Source organism: Canis lupus, chromosome 28, assembly GCF_011100685.1.
Source record: "Canis lupus familiaris isolate Mischka breed German Shepherd chromosome 28, alternate assembly UU_Cfam_GSD_1.0, whole genome shotgun sequence".
NCBI classification, from domain to species: Eukaryota; Metazoa; Chordata; class Mammalia; order Carnivora; family Canidae; genus Canis; species Canis lupus.
The window spans coordinates 35531208-35544262 of NC_049249.1; the positions used below are offsets into that span (position 1 = coordinate 35531208).

At 45.4% G+C, this 13055-nt stretch overlaps 1 protein-coding gene across 2 annotated transcripts in view; it reads right to left on the reverse strand.

Annotated features, from left to right (window-relative positions):
- The window catches only part of ADAM12 (ADAM metallopeptidase domain 12), a 329385-nt gene that overhangs the window by 13487 nt on the left and 302843 nt on the right, over positions 1-13055 (reverse strand). For both annotated transcript variants that reach the window (XM_038579090.1, XM_038579089.1), the window contains exons 20-21: positions 12948-13047; positions 10946-11125 (exon numbers count right to left, since the gene is read on the reverse strand). In XM_038579090.1, the coding sequence (XP_038435018.1) occupies positions 10946-11125; positions 12948-13047 (280 nt within the window). The remainder of the gene's footprint in view (positions 1-10945; positions 11126-12947; positions 13048-13055) is intronic.

The following is a 13055-nucleotide window of genomic DNA, read 5'->3' on the forward strand; positions in this document are numbered from 1 at the left end:
ACTTCACTTGTGGAATCTAAATGTGTAATCTAAAAAAAAACAAACAAAAAACAAACCACAAGTGAACAAATAAAGCAGAAACCAATCCATAAATAGAGAACAAAACTGGTGGTTGCCAGAGGGGAGAGAAGTAGGAGAATGGACAAAAATGTGTGAAGGGGAGTGGGGGGGGGGCACAGGCTTCCAGTTATGTAATGAATACAAAATGGGGATGAGAGGCACAACAGGGAATACAGTCCAGGCTACGAGGCTACGGTCATGGCGTGCATGGTGACAGACGGGAGTGACACTTGTGAGCACAGCCTCAGTACGGAGTGGTCAGGTGCCTGTGTTGTGCACCCGAAACTAATGTAACATTCTGCGTCAGCTGTACTTCAATGTAAGAAAAAAGTAAAATACAGTTGAATGTAAGTGCAAACTGTGCGAAGCTAATTGTAGTTTTATACCATTTATGTAAATTGAAGTATTCCATATGTTCTTTGGATATCTATGTAAAAGTATTGAAAAGGCTCCATAAAAATATCACCACCAACCCACAAAAGTGATTGTATCTGAGGTAGTCACAATGACTTTGTCTGGACTGCTCTGTTTTTCCTATTTTTTTTTTAAAAGGAAACAGTGCAAAAAATAAAAATAAAAAAAATTAAAGGAAACAGTGCATATCCTCTGAGACTTAAGTAGGCACATGCGTAGAAAAACATGGAGATCACAACGGGTTGTTTCTGTGTAGTATAGATGTGGGTGAATTCTAGATTATTTTCACTTTTCCATGTTTTAAATGTCTTAAGAATTCATGACAACAAAAAGGAAAATAATTTCAAGTTTTGGGCCAAAGAACAAAGCAGAAGGGGAAGTGTAGGTTATTTTAAAAATATAAATATTGAGAACAGTACAAATCAGACCCAGTGAGCACAGACAATGCAGTGTTTGGAGGGAAATTCCTAGACTCTTATGCTTATTTGGTAATGTATACATAAAATAAATAAATGAAGTATGAACAGAAATGAGGTAAGGGTCTAAGAAGTTAGAGAAATAAACCTAAGGATGGAAAGAAATGATAAAAGGAGAAAAGAATACATTAGAGAAATGAATAGCTATCATTTAGCAGAGACTCATCACACTGCAGGCTAACGTTAGATACTTTCGTGCAATGGCCACGAAGCCCCAAGAGGCAGGTGCACTGTCCGGCATGTGCTGGGGACACTGAGGGGGCGCTTCTGCGGCCGAAGGGCAGGGACCAGGAGGCCACACTGCCTACCAGGCCCCCAGCCAGCTCCTGTGGGTGGGCTGGGGCTGCCGAGGAGCCAGGGAACGCTAATAAGACACAGGCCGGGAAGGGACAAAACAGCATCCAGACTCAAGAAACCAGAAAAAGGGAGGTGGATTCCTACTTCATTTTATACACCACCATCCATGGCAGATGGATCAAACATTTCACTGTAAGAAAAAAAAAAAGATCATCAAAGAATAAGAGACAAAAATGCCTGAATTCTTTGGGTGTCCTTTCTGAGAGGACAATGAGATGGCAGGGGACACGAAAAGACAGTCCACGAAAAGGGAAAAAAGAACCCCACAAATGGATCTTAAGCCGTCAAAAAGAGGTTTTGCCTCATTTATGGAAAGAAAAATGTAGATACATTTATTTTACCTATCGGCAAAAGTAAGCAAAATCTTTGAATGCCGTGTTGGTGGGGAGTTGGGGAGTAGAAATCTGCAGGACTCTTTTTGGGGCTGTTCCACTTAATCAGATCATACGGCCATTGTGCTCCCAGGACGCTACCCCACAGATGTCCTCTGCGCAGCCCCGAGGTCCCCGGGCAAGGACACGTCTGTCTGATGCAGCAAATGATTGGAAACAACCCACGTGGCTCTCAGCAAAGGACAGGATGCATAATTTATGGGATGGTTCCACAATGAAACACAAAAGTAGCCAAAACAATGAGGTGGACCCTTGTAGCACCGATCGGGAATGAGCAGAGCGCCAGAGAGGCCGGGGTGGGCTGCCATTTGAGTTCCAAACAAGAATCTAAGATGACAAAAGAGTGCCAGCAAGCTGGCAGGTGCTGAAGGTGGGTGTCGGGCAGATGGCGTTTCATTGCATTCTTTTCTCCAATTTTGCATGTTTGAAAATTCCCAAATTTTCAATAATCTCTCTCTGTAGAGAGAGACAGAGTAGAAATGAGGCCTTCACCCATATTCCAAGCTGCAGCTTACGAAAGCCTAGTGACCATGCTTCTGGGAAAGGAAGCCTGGTGGCGGAGGTCGGGGGGAGACCAATTGTTTTCTAAGGAACCCTTTGTACTGTTGGAATTTGTAATTATGGGCACACCTGACCTATTAAAAAACATAAAGGGTAAAATAAAATAGGCATCACTTTTTTCATGAAAGGCTTGCATGCTTCTAGGAACCTCCTAAATGAGTGGAAAGCAAACACCCCTTAGAGTACTGTCATCGTTTGAACGGCCTTCCTCTAAGTTACTCCTCTCCAGAGAGATACGGGTGCATTCGCACGTGACAGATGCTTTTAAGGACATCGGGTGGGTTTGTCGTATGAGTAACGGCGGGTAGGATATGAAACCAGAGAAATTTTGGTTGAGCTTTCTGGGAGTGCTGCGCAGGTGGCGGGGAGAGGTCAGCAGGTGTCCAAGACCTTGGTAGCTGCATTTTAGGTTGACAGGAGGAAGGGACTCAGATTTTTATGAATCCGTGACTCATGGAATGGGACGGCCCCAGGGGAATAACCGACGCTGTGACAAGGCTTATTGCTCTACTACTTAAAATTCACAGCCACTCCGCAGATTCCCCTCACATCTATGCTCAAGGGACTGGACGTAGGTGTGCCCGGAGATGCACAAGCCATTGGTGCCTTCTGAAGTGGGACGGGGCAAGTAGCAAGGTTACTCCAGGCTGAGGGAGCAGGTGAGCGTGGAGGCCCCCGGGAGGACTGCGGAAAACACGGGCCAGGAGGCATCTCGGAGGGCATGTGGGTGAGGGTGATACATGGAAAGCGGCGTGCAGGCATGGGGCCGAGGGGGACACTTTCCAGCACGTGAGCTCAGGGGTTAGCTTCAGGTCGCCTGGCGGAATGAAGGCTTTTATAAGGATCAGCTTCGCTGTATCTCATCTCGCTTCCTTGGGAGAACATCTTGACCCGTGGATTTCCCTTTCTCATTACATATTGGCATTTCTGATCGGAAAGGACCTAAATCATCAGATTCTCAGGCCCTGTGAGTGTTGTTTTAAATATCAGACGCCCACACGGGCCAGAAGAAGGGGTCACACAAGTCCTTACTCATTCGAATGCTTGAGTTCATTCCGTTGGAGAAGACTTGAAAGTCAGGGCTCAACCTCAGAAGCTCAGTTAATTTGTTTCGCTCACATCTTTATCCCAAAGCATTGCGATGAGTAGTTGTTGTTCACCAGTAATGGCCAGGGAGGTGGGGGGACGGCTCAGTGCCCCATTTTGGGGAGGGTTGGGGGAGGGGCGGTCTGGGGCTCCTTGAATTAGATGCCCCCTCCCTCCCCCCTGGGTCCACTGGAGCCACGCTGGGTCGATCCACAGCCTTTTCTCGGCAGAGCCTGCACAAGATCAGCCGGTCTCGTTTTACAAAATGTGGTTTGTTGTACGTTCCACAGACACAGACAAGGTGTTGATTAGGAGAAATGTCCTGCCAGGAACACGGGACCAAGAATCTCCACCTCTACTGAAAATGCACGCAAGCCTTCTTGGTATTCCCAGTGCAGCTCCAGGGCTGCCCTGGTTCTGAACAAGGACTGGCTCCAGGACAGATCAGTTAGGACACGCAGAATGCTAGTGTTACAGGCAAAGGAAAAGAGAAATGCAGGCTTCTCTTGTTACGGTCTGAAGCCTCCACTAGATGCCAGAAGGTCCCCCACTCCCCACCTTGTATGAGGCAACAATGAATGAAACATTGCCGAGGTGGTCAGGGGCCTGAACTATGCTGTTACAGTCTTCACCGTTGACCAGAACAGTCTCTGCCTCCCTCCAGCTACCCAGCTGGCGGTGCCTCTCTACCCAAGCTGGGCGTGGGGTGGAGGGGGGGCTTCCCTGGGCCTCGGTTCCTTGGTTCAGCCTCTGTAAAGTGGGGCTGAGGGCGCCATCCGCTCCCAGGCTCTGCAAGACCGTCAGAAACGTCCGTGAAGGGCTGGGCTCAGGACTACCAGCCATGTGATTGGTGTTCAATACATGTTTTCTATTTTACAACAATCTAAGATGCAAATAGAAAGCTCCTTACACCAAAACAATCAGTAAAATAACACATTCAAACATGTATGTGCACACATAAATACATTTTTACACTATTTGGTTATAAAATAAAACCAGAAATTAATCCTTTTGTTGCCGTTTCGATGACATTTCTGCAGCCCAGACAAGCAGTGCCAGAAATAGGGTTGGCAAATGTTCCCATGGGCCTACCAGCTCTTTCAGGACAAGACTTTGATTCAGCAAAAATCAGTCTAAAGGATGGATCCAACTGTCCTTTTGTTTTCGGTTCCTATTATTTTGGAAAAACAATCCCAGCCAGTCAGTTCAGTATTAGAATTCACTGGTAAGAGTGCACGGAGGGAAAGCACTTCCTTGTATTTTCCCAGGAAACTAAGGGCTTAAAAAAATAAACATATTTGGCACCCTAAGCCAAATATGACCACACATCAGCAGGTATGGTTCACATGCCATTTTATGAGGCAATCCTTAAAATAAAATTCAGAGAAATGCTAAGAAAATGACACTCCCATGAAGTTTTTGCTCTTTAGAAGAATGGCCCGGCTATGGATTGAAGGTGCCTCTTATACTCCCTTTAGAATCCTGGCACATTTCAATTTGACAGCAGAAAATTGCATTTCAATCTGCCGCTACTTAGCACAGCCCTCTCTAGATGTAATTTTCTGTGAGCAGAAATATCTTTTTCATTTTTCTCTTTTTGGCAGAAATATCTATTTCTTAGATGTGACATTGAAGACGTTTTTATTTAAACTTTAAACCAATTCATTAGGCCAATTAATCAGAATAACCCGCATAAAGGAATTCAGGTGGATATGTTCTAGAAATCTAATGAAAACCCCATGAGTTTGTCCCTATTGGTCCTTCTTCTCTTCGAGGAGCAAAATTACACACCCTGGTGTTAAGAATATGAGTGGTCTTCGTATTTTCCAGTCTTTTGGGGGGTCCCACTTAATTGTTCAGTTCAGACTTAGTGGCTTGACAACCTTTCTTAGGTGACAGGGGGACGCTCCATCTGCACCCACACTCTTATCAGGCTCCCGCCTCCCCCCAGGCCCCAACCTGACACCTGCTCCAGACTACTGTCCAGATCCTGTCCCGGCATCTCACACCTGACCCTGCAGGGGCTGTCCTCTCCCTGGAAATCAGCAGCTCCATCCTTCTCTAACACTCTTGGCACTGGCTCTAGGCCACGGTGGTGATGCATGCTTCCCTGAACATTGGAGGATGTCCTAAGGACCGGCACAGAGGAAAGGAAACTGTAAAACCTGGTGTCAGATGTTCCCCCTCCAGGGGTCCCGAGCTCACCCAGTATTCCTGGGGCCTCTCAGGAAGAGGCCTTCCTCCTGGAAGTCAGCTCACTTGACTCCACACACGAAGTCTGTGGTCAAGAAAGTGATCCTTCCACTGGATTCTGTGCAGCTCTTCAACTGCCAGGTGCCCACCTCTTGTCTCCCGGGCCTTGGTGTCAGCCTGGAGCCTGCCACCTTATGTGGCTTCCTCCTGAGAAGGTCCTTGCAGACTTCTGCTCGAGACCCACCCTTCCCAGGCATTGTGTTTTCTCCCCTTTGTACACATTACTCTACTTAAAAAAATTACCAAAACGGTAGAATTGACTTTCTGTGTGGCCGGGGGGAGCACAGAGTTGAGAGATGTTTGACACTTTTGTAGTCAGAGGAAAAACAACAGAGAATGTCTGAAGGATGACCATTGCCAGGTCTCTCAAAGCCTCTGGGATCCATGCACAGACTTCCTTTCCTTCCTCTTCACTCCCTGCCAGATCTAGAGATGAACTACCCAGCAGCGAGCACAGAAGTCACTGGGTGCTTCCAGAGTGGCCTGAAGGATGCAAATCTCCACAGATTGGTCTGGTCCCCCCATCAAGTGCGTGCCCCTTTAGGGCAGGGCAAGCTCAAGGCCACACACGGTACGAGCATCCTGTGATGCTCCTCTGCCCCCTGTGCTTGCCCCCCCTGCACAAGCACACAACTGTCCACGGTCACACGCCTCTGTGACCCCGCTGTCCTCCTTTTACTGTCCTGTTCCCAAGATCGCCTTCTGCCTTTCATGATCTGGGGGAGCGGGGGGGGGACATGGCAGCTAGATGAACAACCGCATTAAGTTGCCTCTAAAATAGCTGGCAGGATGAAAAGGAAACGAAAAGTTCGTTTCCTTGACCGAGGCTGACGAGTTAGGTTGAGAAGCTTGCGTCGCAAGGGCCATTTGGCCAAGAAGGAAATGGCACACAGGAAGGGTGTTATGTGCAGACAAGTGAGGGAGCTGATCCCAGTGTCCTTGGTTTCTATAAATCAAACAGAACGTGTGATGGAAAGATCAAAGGTTTTCTATAAAGACCTGACTTTGACCCTTTCGATGTGAGGTATATATTGCGTCCATGAGAACGTTTTCCTTTGGGAAAGTTTGGACAAATGAAGCACAGCTAGCCAGGTAGCTGTCTTTGTCAAGCTGCGAGGGGCAGGGCACGGGGACTCGAAAGTACCCGACGTCAGTCAGTGGGTTCAATCTGTGCTGCCAAGCACGAGCCACCTCCCAATATTTGCCACACCTGCATGGAATTAATTTCAGTTCTCTATGTGTGATGGGAGAGAAAGCGCGAGCCTAATCTATATCATATGTCTCGGAAAAGCTCCAGACAGACACCAGCCTGGAGTGAGAAATGTGGATTTTTTCAGTTCCTAATGTTTAAAGGGTAACATTTCCTTCGTTTCATAAAACAGAACGAAGGCCTTTTTTCAGGGCCTGTTTTTAAAGGAAATCTTGAGGGAGTGCCCTCTGTAGGCATTCACTGCTGTCAGGAAAAAAAAGATACCAGCAAGTGGAAATATCTTGCCTCAGATCCCATGGTCTGTTAAAGGCAGTCCCAGTTTGACATGGTGCAAAGGCGAGTTGCTTGAAGAGAGACATAAAAAGCCAAAGTCTGAGGGAATCTGTGGGGAAGGGGTTGGCGGCCCCGTGGATATCTGAAATTTGCATGTGAAGTATCAAGGCCTGGTGCGTTTTCTGAGATTTCATAGCTTTCATCAGATTCTCGAATAAGTCCATCGCCCAGAAAAATTTAGGACATGCCCACTGCCTTCCTTCTCACAGTAAATCCAAGACAGGTTAGACAGACACTTGTAAAAGAATTCTCAACAGCCCACAAAATAAACGAAGAGGCTAGAGGTAGATCCTGACTGGCAGTGAAATGAAAGAGGACTTTGTAAGCACCGAGAATTTCTTCACAAGGTGAAGAAATTTAATATTCAAAGTGGGAATTCCTTTTATACCCCAAAATATCATAAATGAAATGAAAAGATAAATTAAGGAAATGTTTACAATAGATTACTGGGAGAGGGTAAGTACTCTGAAGGAGAAAATGAACCCTTACAAATTGGGAAGAAAAATTCTCTCTCAAATAGAAAAACATAGGCTAAGGGTAGGGACAGATAGTTCATACAACAAATACAGTTAATGGCAGCTTTCTGCTGGAGCTGGCTGGTGCTAGCTCAGGTCCGCCAATTCTCTGCTCCTCCTTTAGTGACATCACGTTGATAGCATGGAATTGGCCATGGCGGGATTTTTTTTTTTTTTTTTATTGCAGAGAAATCACTGACAAATCAAGCCTTTTTTGGGTCCTTTTTGTTTTTTGATGGCCAATTTAGTGCTATTCCATTGGTTAAGAGATATATAAAAAGCAGTTCAAATGTACCAGTAATCAGAGAAATAGAAAAAAAAATGAGGTCTGGACAAGATGGAACAAGTACACCTCACCCTAGACCTCCTGCAAATTGCAACAAAAACGTCTGGAGAAAATCCATAAAGCAACTGACTGAGACTCTGAAAGTTGGAGAAAAATAAATGGACTGGCTGTGGATCTCAGAACTCAAGAACTACCCAATACTGAGTTCTTGTTTTTGTTTTTGCCATTTTTATATCTTGGCCTGTGCTCTGGAGAGGTTCCCAATCTGGAAATGCCAACAGCACCAGAGCAAAAGGAGGCCCAAGGAAAGCCTTCTGTCTCCAGCCAATAGATGGGAACGGGGTGACTGTAAGAGAGAAACATCTTGACCATACCTGACCTTACTCCAGCTCTAGGTGGGCACCAGAAAAAGCCATCCCCTCCACCCCCAGCTGGCCACCACATCCTGGAGATGGCAGAGACCTGCTTCTCAATCCGGTGTACCATCACAGGCCACATCTCTTCCCTGGAACAGAGACTGTAGGCTGAACTTTTCAGTGGATTTCTCACTGCCACAGAGGCCAGAAGGAAGTGGAACATTTTTCAATGTTGAAGGAACAGTCAACCCAGAATTGGATATCCAGTGAAAATATCCTTCAGGAGCTAAGGTGAAGTAGACAGTTTTGGATGAAGGAAAACCAAAGAACTTGTTCACCAGTGGACCTGCTTTAACAGAATAGCTGAAGTTTCTCAGACAGAAAGGAAATGATAAGAGAAAGAAACCCAGGAATAAAGGAAGGAGAGAAAGGGTGCATATATGAGTAGAAATAGTAGACCACTCTTAAGTTTTAAAACTTAGGCTTGATGGTTGAAAGCTAAATTACAGCATCTGAAGTGATTCTCAGTGCACATAAAGCTAATAGTTAGACATCTATGTGATAAAGGGAGAAGGATAAAGAGACCTCAAAGATGGTAATGTTTTTACATTCCACTTGAAGTGATAACGTACTGATACTAGCAGACTGTGATAAATTATGCACATATGGTGTAATCTTTACTGCAGCTTTTCAGTTGGGTGATTTTGCCCACCTGGGGACATCTGGCAATGTTTGGAGACATGGTTGCATGTGCTACTGCCAACTACTTTGTAGAAACCAAGATGCTCCTAGACATTCTACAATACACAGGACAGTCCCACACAACCAAGAGTTATCCAGCCCCAACTGCTGATAATGCTGAGGTTGAGAAACCCTGCCCAACAGCAAACTATACAGAGACATATCTCAAAACCACTACAGATCAATCAGCAGGGAATACTAAAAACGTGTTCAACTAACCTAAAGGAATTCAGGGAGGAGGAGTACAATAAACAAAAATCAGAGGGAACAAACAGTATTAAAATGGTAGACAAACTCTAACACATCCATAATTGCATTAAAAGTAAATGCCCTAAACACACCTATTAAAAGACACTGACTGACAGAACGGATGGGCCCAGCTACATATGGTCTCTGAGGAACTCATTTCCACTACGACGACATAGGAAAGTTAAGTGTAGAAAGGTGGCAACAGACACGTCTTACAAACACGAATCAAAAGAAAACTGAAGTGGATATATGAGATAAAGTAGACCTTGGAACAAAGATAATACCCAGAACTAAAGAGGGACATGACGTAATGATAAAAGGGTCCATTCACCAAGAAAACACAACAATCCTAACTACGTGTACCACAAACACGAGAGTTTCAAAATACGTGAAGGAAAACCTGATGGAATGAAAAGAAACAGATTCATTGCTAAAAACATCAACATCCCCTTTCAGTAAGTGATGGAACCGCTAGCCAGAAAAAATGAGATTTTTAAAATATCAAATGGGCAAAACTTTGAAATGGTAATACTTAGAACTAGCAGAGTCATGGAGAGACAGATGCTCTGTAATAATGTGGAAACATAAATATACATAGGAGTCCTGAAAAAGTATTTATTTTATATATTAAGAGGCATAAAAGAGTTATAGTACTTTTTAGCCCAGTATTTTCACTTTTAGGAATCTCTCGTAAGGGAACCATTAAAGTGTTCCAAAATTTATCTGTCTAGACCTTCACAACACAGCTATTTATAACAGTGAAACTTTGAGAGGTCCAGACTTGCCCACTAATTGGCAGGTGCTTAAAAAAGTATTCCACATACACATATAGTGCTATTGTTAAAGTGACATGTTAAAGACTTTTTAGTGCTATGGTATATAGGAATAATTCTAAGGCAAAAAATTAGTATATAAAGCAATGTGCATATAGAATAATCTAAATTATGTTAAAAATACACATGTAATTGTTAAATAGAAACATTACAAAAAAAAGAAACATTACAAAAAAAAAAGAAACATTACAAAAAGTATGACAATGATAAGCAGTGAAAAATTATCAGGGATTATTTCTCTGTGTTTTGCATGTGCTTGTTTTTACTGCCTGCCCACCCTCCCCCCACCACCCCCGGGTTTCTTTTCATGAAATGATGTCTTATTCATGGTCATAGCAAACAGAAACCATTAACTTCCATGATAGCATAGAAAAGAGATGATAGACACAAAGGATTGAACATCGTGCTTCATCTGGTGTTGGGGACACTCAATGGGTGGTGAAATTCTTGTGAATAATTTTGAAAATGGAAAAAGGGTAAGAAAGTCTGCCCGCTAATATTCCTGAGGTGACCATCTTTTGACCTATCGTCCAGGCCTCGCTATTCGAAGTGTCCCTGCCATTCTCACAAGTGTCTTGGTTTAGGCGGTAAGTTGCACGGGTGCCCTGACTGTTCCGATCACAGAAATATTCCTGATAAATGCACCTGTGTGGACGATACACCGAGGACGGCGCTCAATGCTTCACGTGGCTCATCCCACTTGACCATCTGGGAGCTGAGTCATCTGCACCTTCTAGAGGCCCCGCAAGTAGACCAACTAGACACACTCGTGGCGGAGTCTGGACTCGAATGACACCCATCACCTTAGCTGAGGGGGCCGTACCTGGATCTGCCGGAGGGCAGGGTTGGCCGGCAGGGGTCTGGCGGGGACGAGGGGCGCACGAGGAACCTTCTGGAGGGGTGGGAGCACTCGCTGAGGCGATCCTGGCGGAGGGGCGTCATGGGCCTGGAGGGGCCCGCTGATGTCAACGTTCTGACACTGTGGCCACCTCCTGGTAGTGTCCTGCGGGGGTGAAGCAAAAGCCATGGTGTCACGGGCCTCACCACTGCTCAGAGGCAGCGGTGCCCGCTAGTGCAGCTCCACGACAGGGAATCTATCCTTATTTGTTTAAACGTCACAGGTGGAGCAGAGGCACCCTTCCCTCCAACCCAATCTGGAACAGCGGGACCGGTTTCTACAGGAATTAAAAAAAAAAAAAAAACTGGTCTCATCCATCAAGAAAGAGGCACAGGGTACTTGAGCCGGGGGGAGGAGTGCCAACCAGTATGAGGCCACAGACCAGATCTTAAGGAAAGGATGAAGGAGCTGTGAACCGAGGGTGATGCCCTCCAGGCTCAGTGAGAACTGAGGAAACTCCTGGCAAGGAGGACGGAAGCTTCTGGAAGCTGCAGTGCCCCTGCTCTTAGGGCAGATCAGAACAGATACCTCATGCCCCTGGCCCTCCCTCTTTTCTTCCTTTCTCTCTTTCTAAAAACAGCTTTCTTGAGGTTCCACAGAGAGACAGCTAATTGCACGTAATGAAACCATACAAAGTGGATAATTTTGACATGTGTCTAACCAATGAAAACATCACCATAAGCTAGATAATGAACATATATCCACGTCATCCTTCCCTCCCACTCCTCCCCGCCGCCTCTTCCTTGCAACTCCTGATCTGCTTTCTGCCCCTATAAAATAGTTTGTATTTTCTAGAATTTCACATAAATGGAATCATGGAAGTGTGTGTGTGTGTGTGTGTGTGTGTGTGTGTGTGTGTGTGTGTGTTTCCCCCTCTGGGCTTTTTTTACTTGGGCATAATCATCTTGAGATTCATCCATCCTGTTGTATATATTAGAAGTTCATTCTTTCTTATTGCGGAATAGCATTCCATTGCGTAAATATACCAACGTTTGTTTATCCTTTTACCTGTTAATAGAAATTTGGGTCATTTCCCATTTTTGGCTCTTCGACGTAAAGCTAGCTGTTCTTACTACGTAGCCCCACATTTGGGTCTGAGAGGTGGTAAAGCTTACTAGGACCCAATCCTTTACACTTTTTACATCAAGGGAGATGAAATAGCTTATGGTTTAGTAAATACATGATAGTAATTTTTAAAATCACTTGTCATTTCCTGACACCAACACTGTCATTGTTATAATTTGACTCTTGTTGGATGAGTCCAACATTCAAAAATTCTCACGTGTATACCAGAATCACTTGATGGGGAAAACTAAATATTGGAGTGAATATTTATCTCTGCTGATATTATCACCAGATAATAATGAGGGAACAGGAAAGTTCAGAGCTGGGACGCAGCCAGCAGGTACTTTGGGTTAAGGATCTGGCTCTTTGAGACCATAGGGTAGGCAGCGCTTCCACAGCCCAGAGTTAGAGCACGAGGGGCCCATCCACAGGCTTGGCATAACTCTTAGAAATGCACTAGGAGATACAGAGCCAAAGAAGGTGATCCAGATCTTGCGGGTGGCATCTAAAACCATAGGAGGGGCCCAGAGCAGGGAACCTACTTGGGAGGCAGACCCAGGGGGCCTCCTGGGAATTTGGCCCATCGGGGTGATTGGAGGATCATGGCTCATGATGTACCATACATCACGTCACATGGGGGACAGCGCCCCAACTGGATCTAGTAGAGCTTCCATGGGGCACAGTGGGCCTCCTTCCAGCCCCCGACCATCACCTCACTAAGTGTGTGGACTCCACATTTCAGGGATCTATTCCTACTATAAACCTACCTATAGATTTCCGGGATCTGTCCCTACTCAAGCCCTTGTTGAAAACTCATGTCTCAACGCACACACTAACTTGGCACATTTTGTGGACAACTTACCTTTGACATGTTGGAAAGTGGTGGCTTCCTCATTAGGCCTTTGCTGAGGTGAGCCTGACCGGGGTGGGAGCCTCGGGATGGCCGTGAAGGGTGCACACACCTGCAACA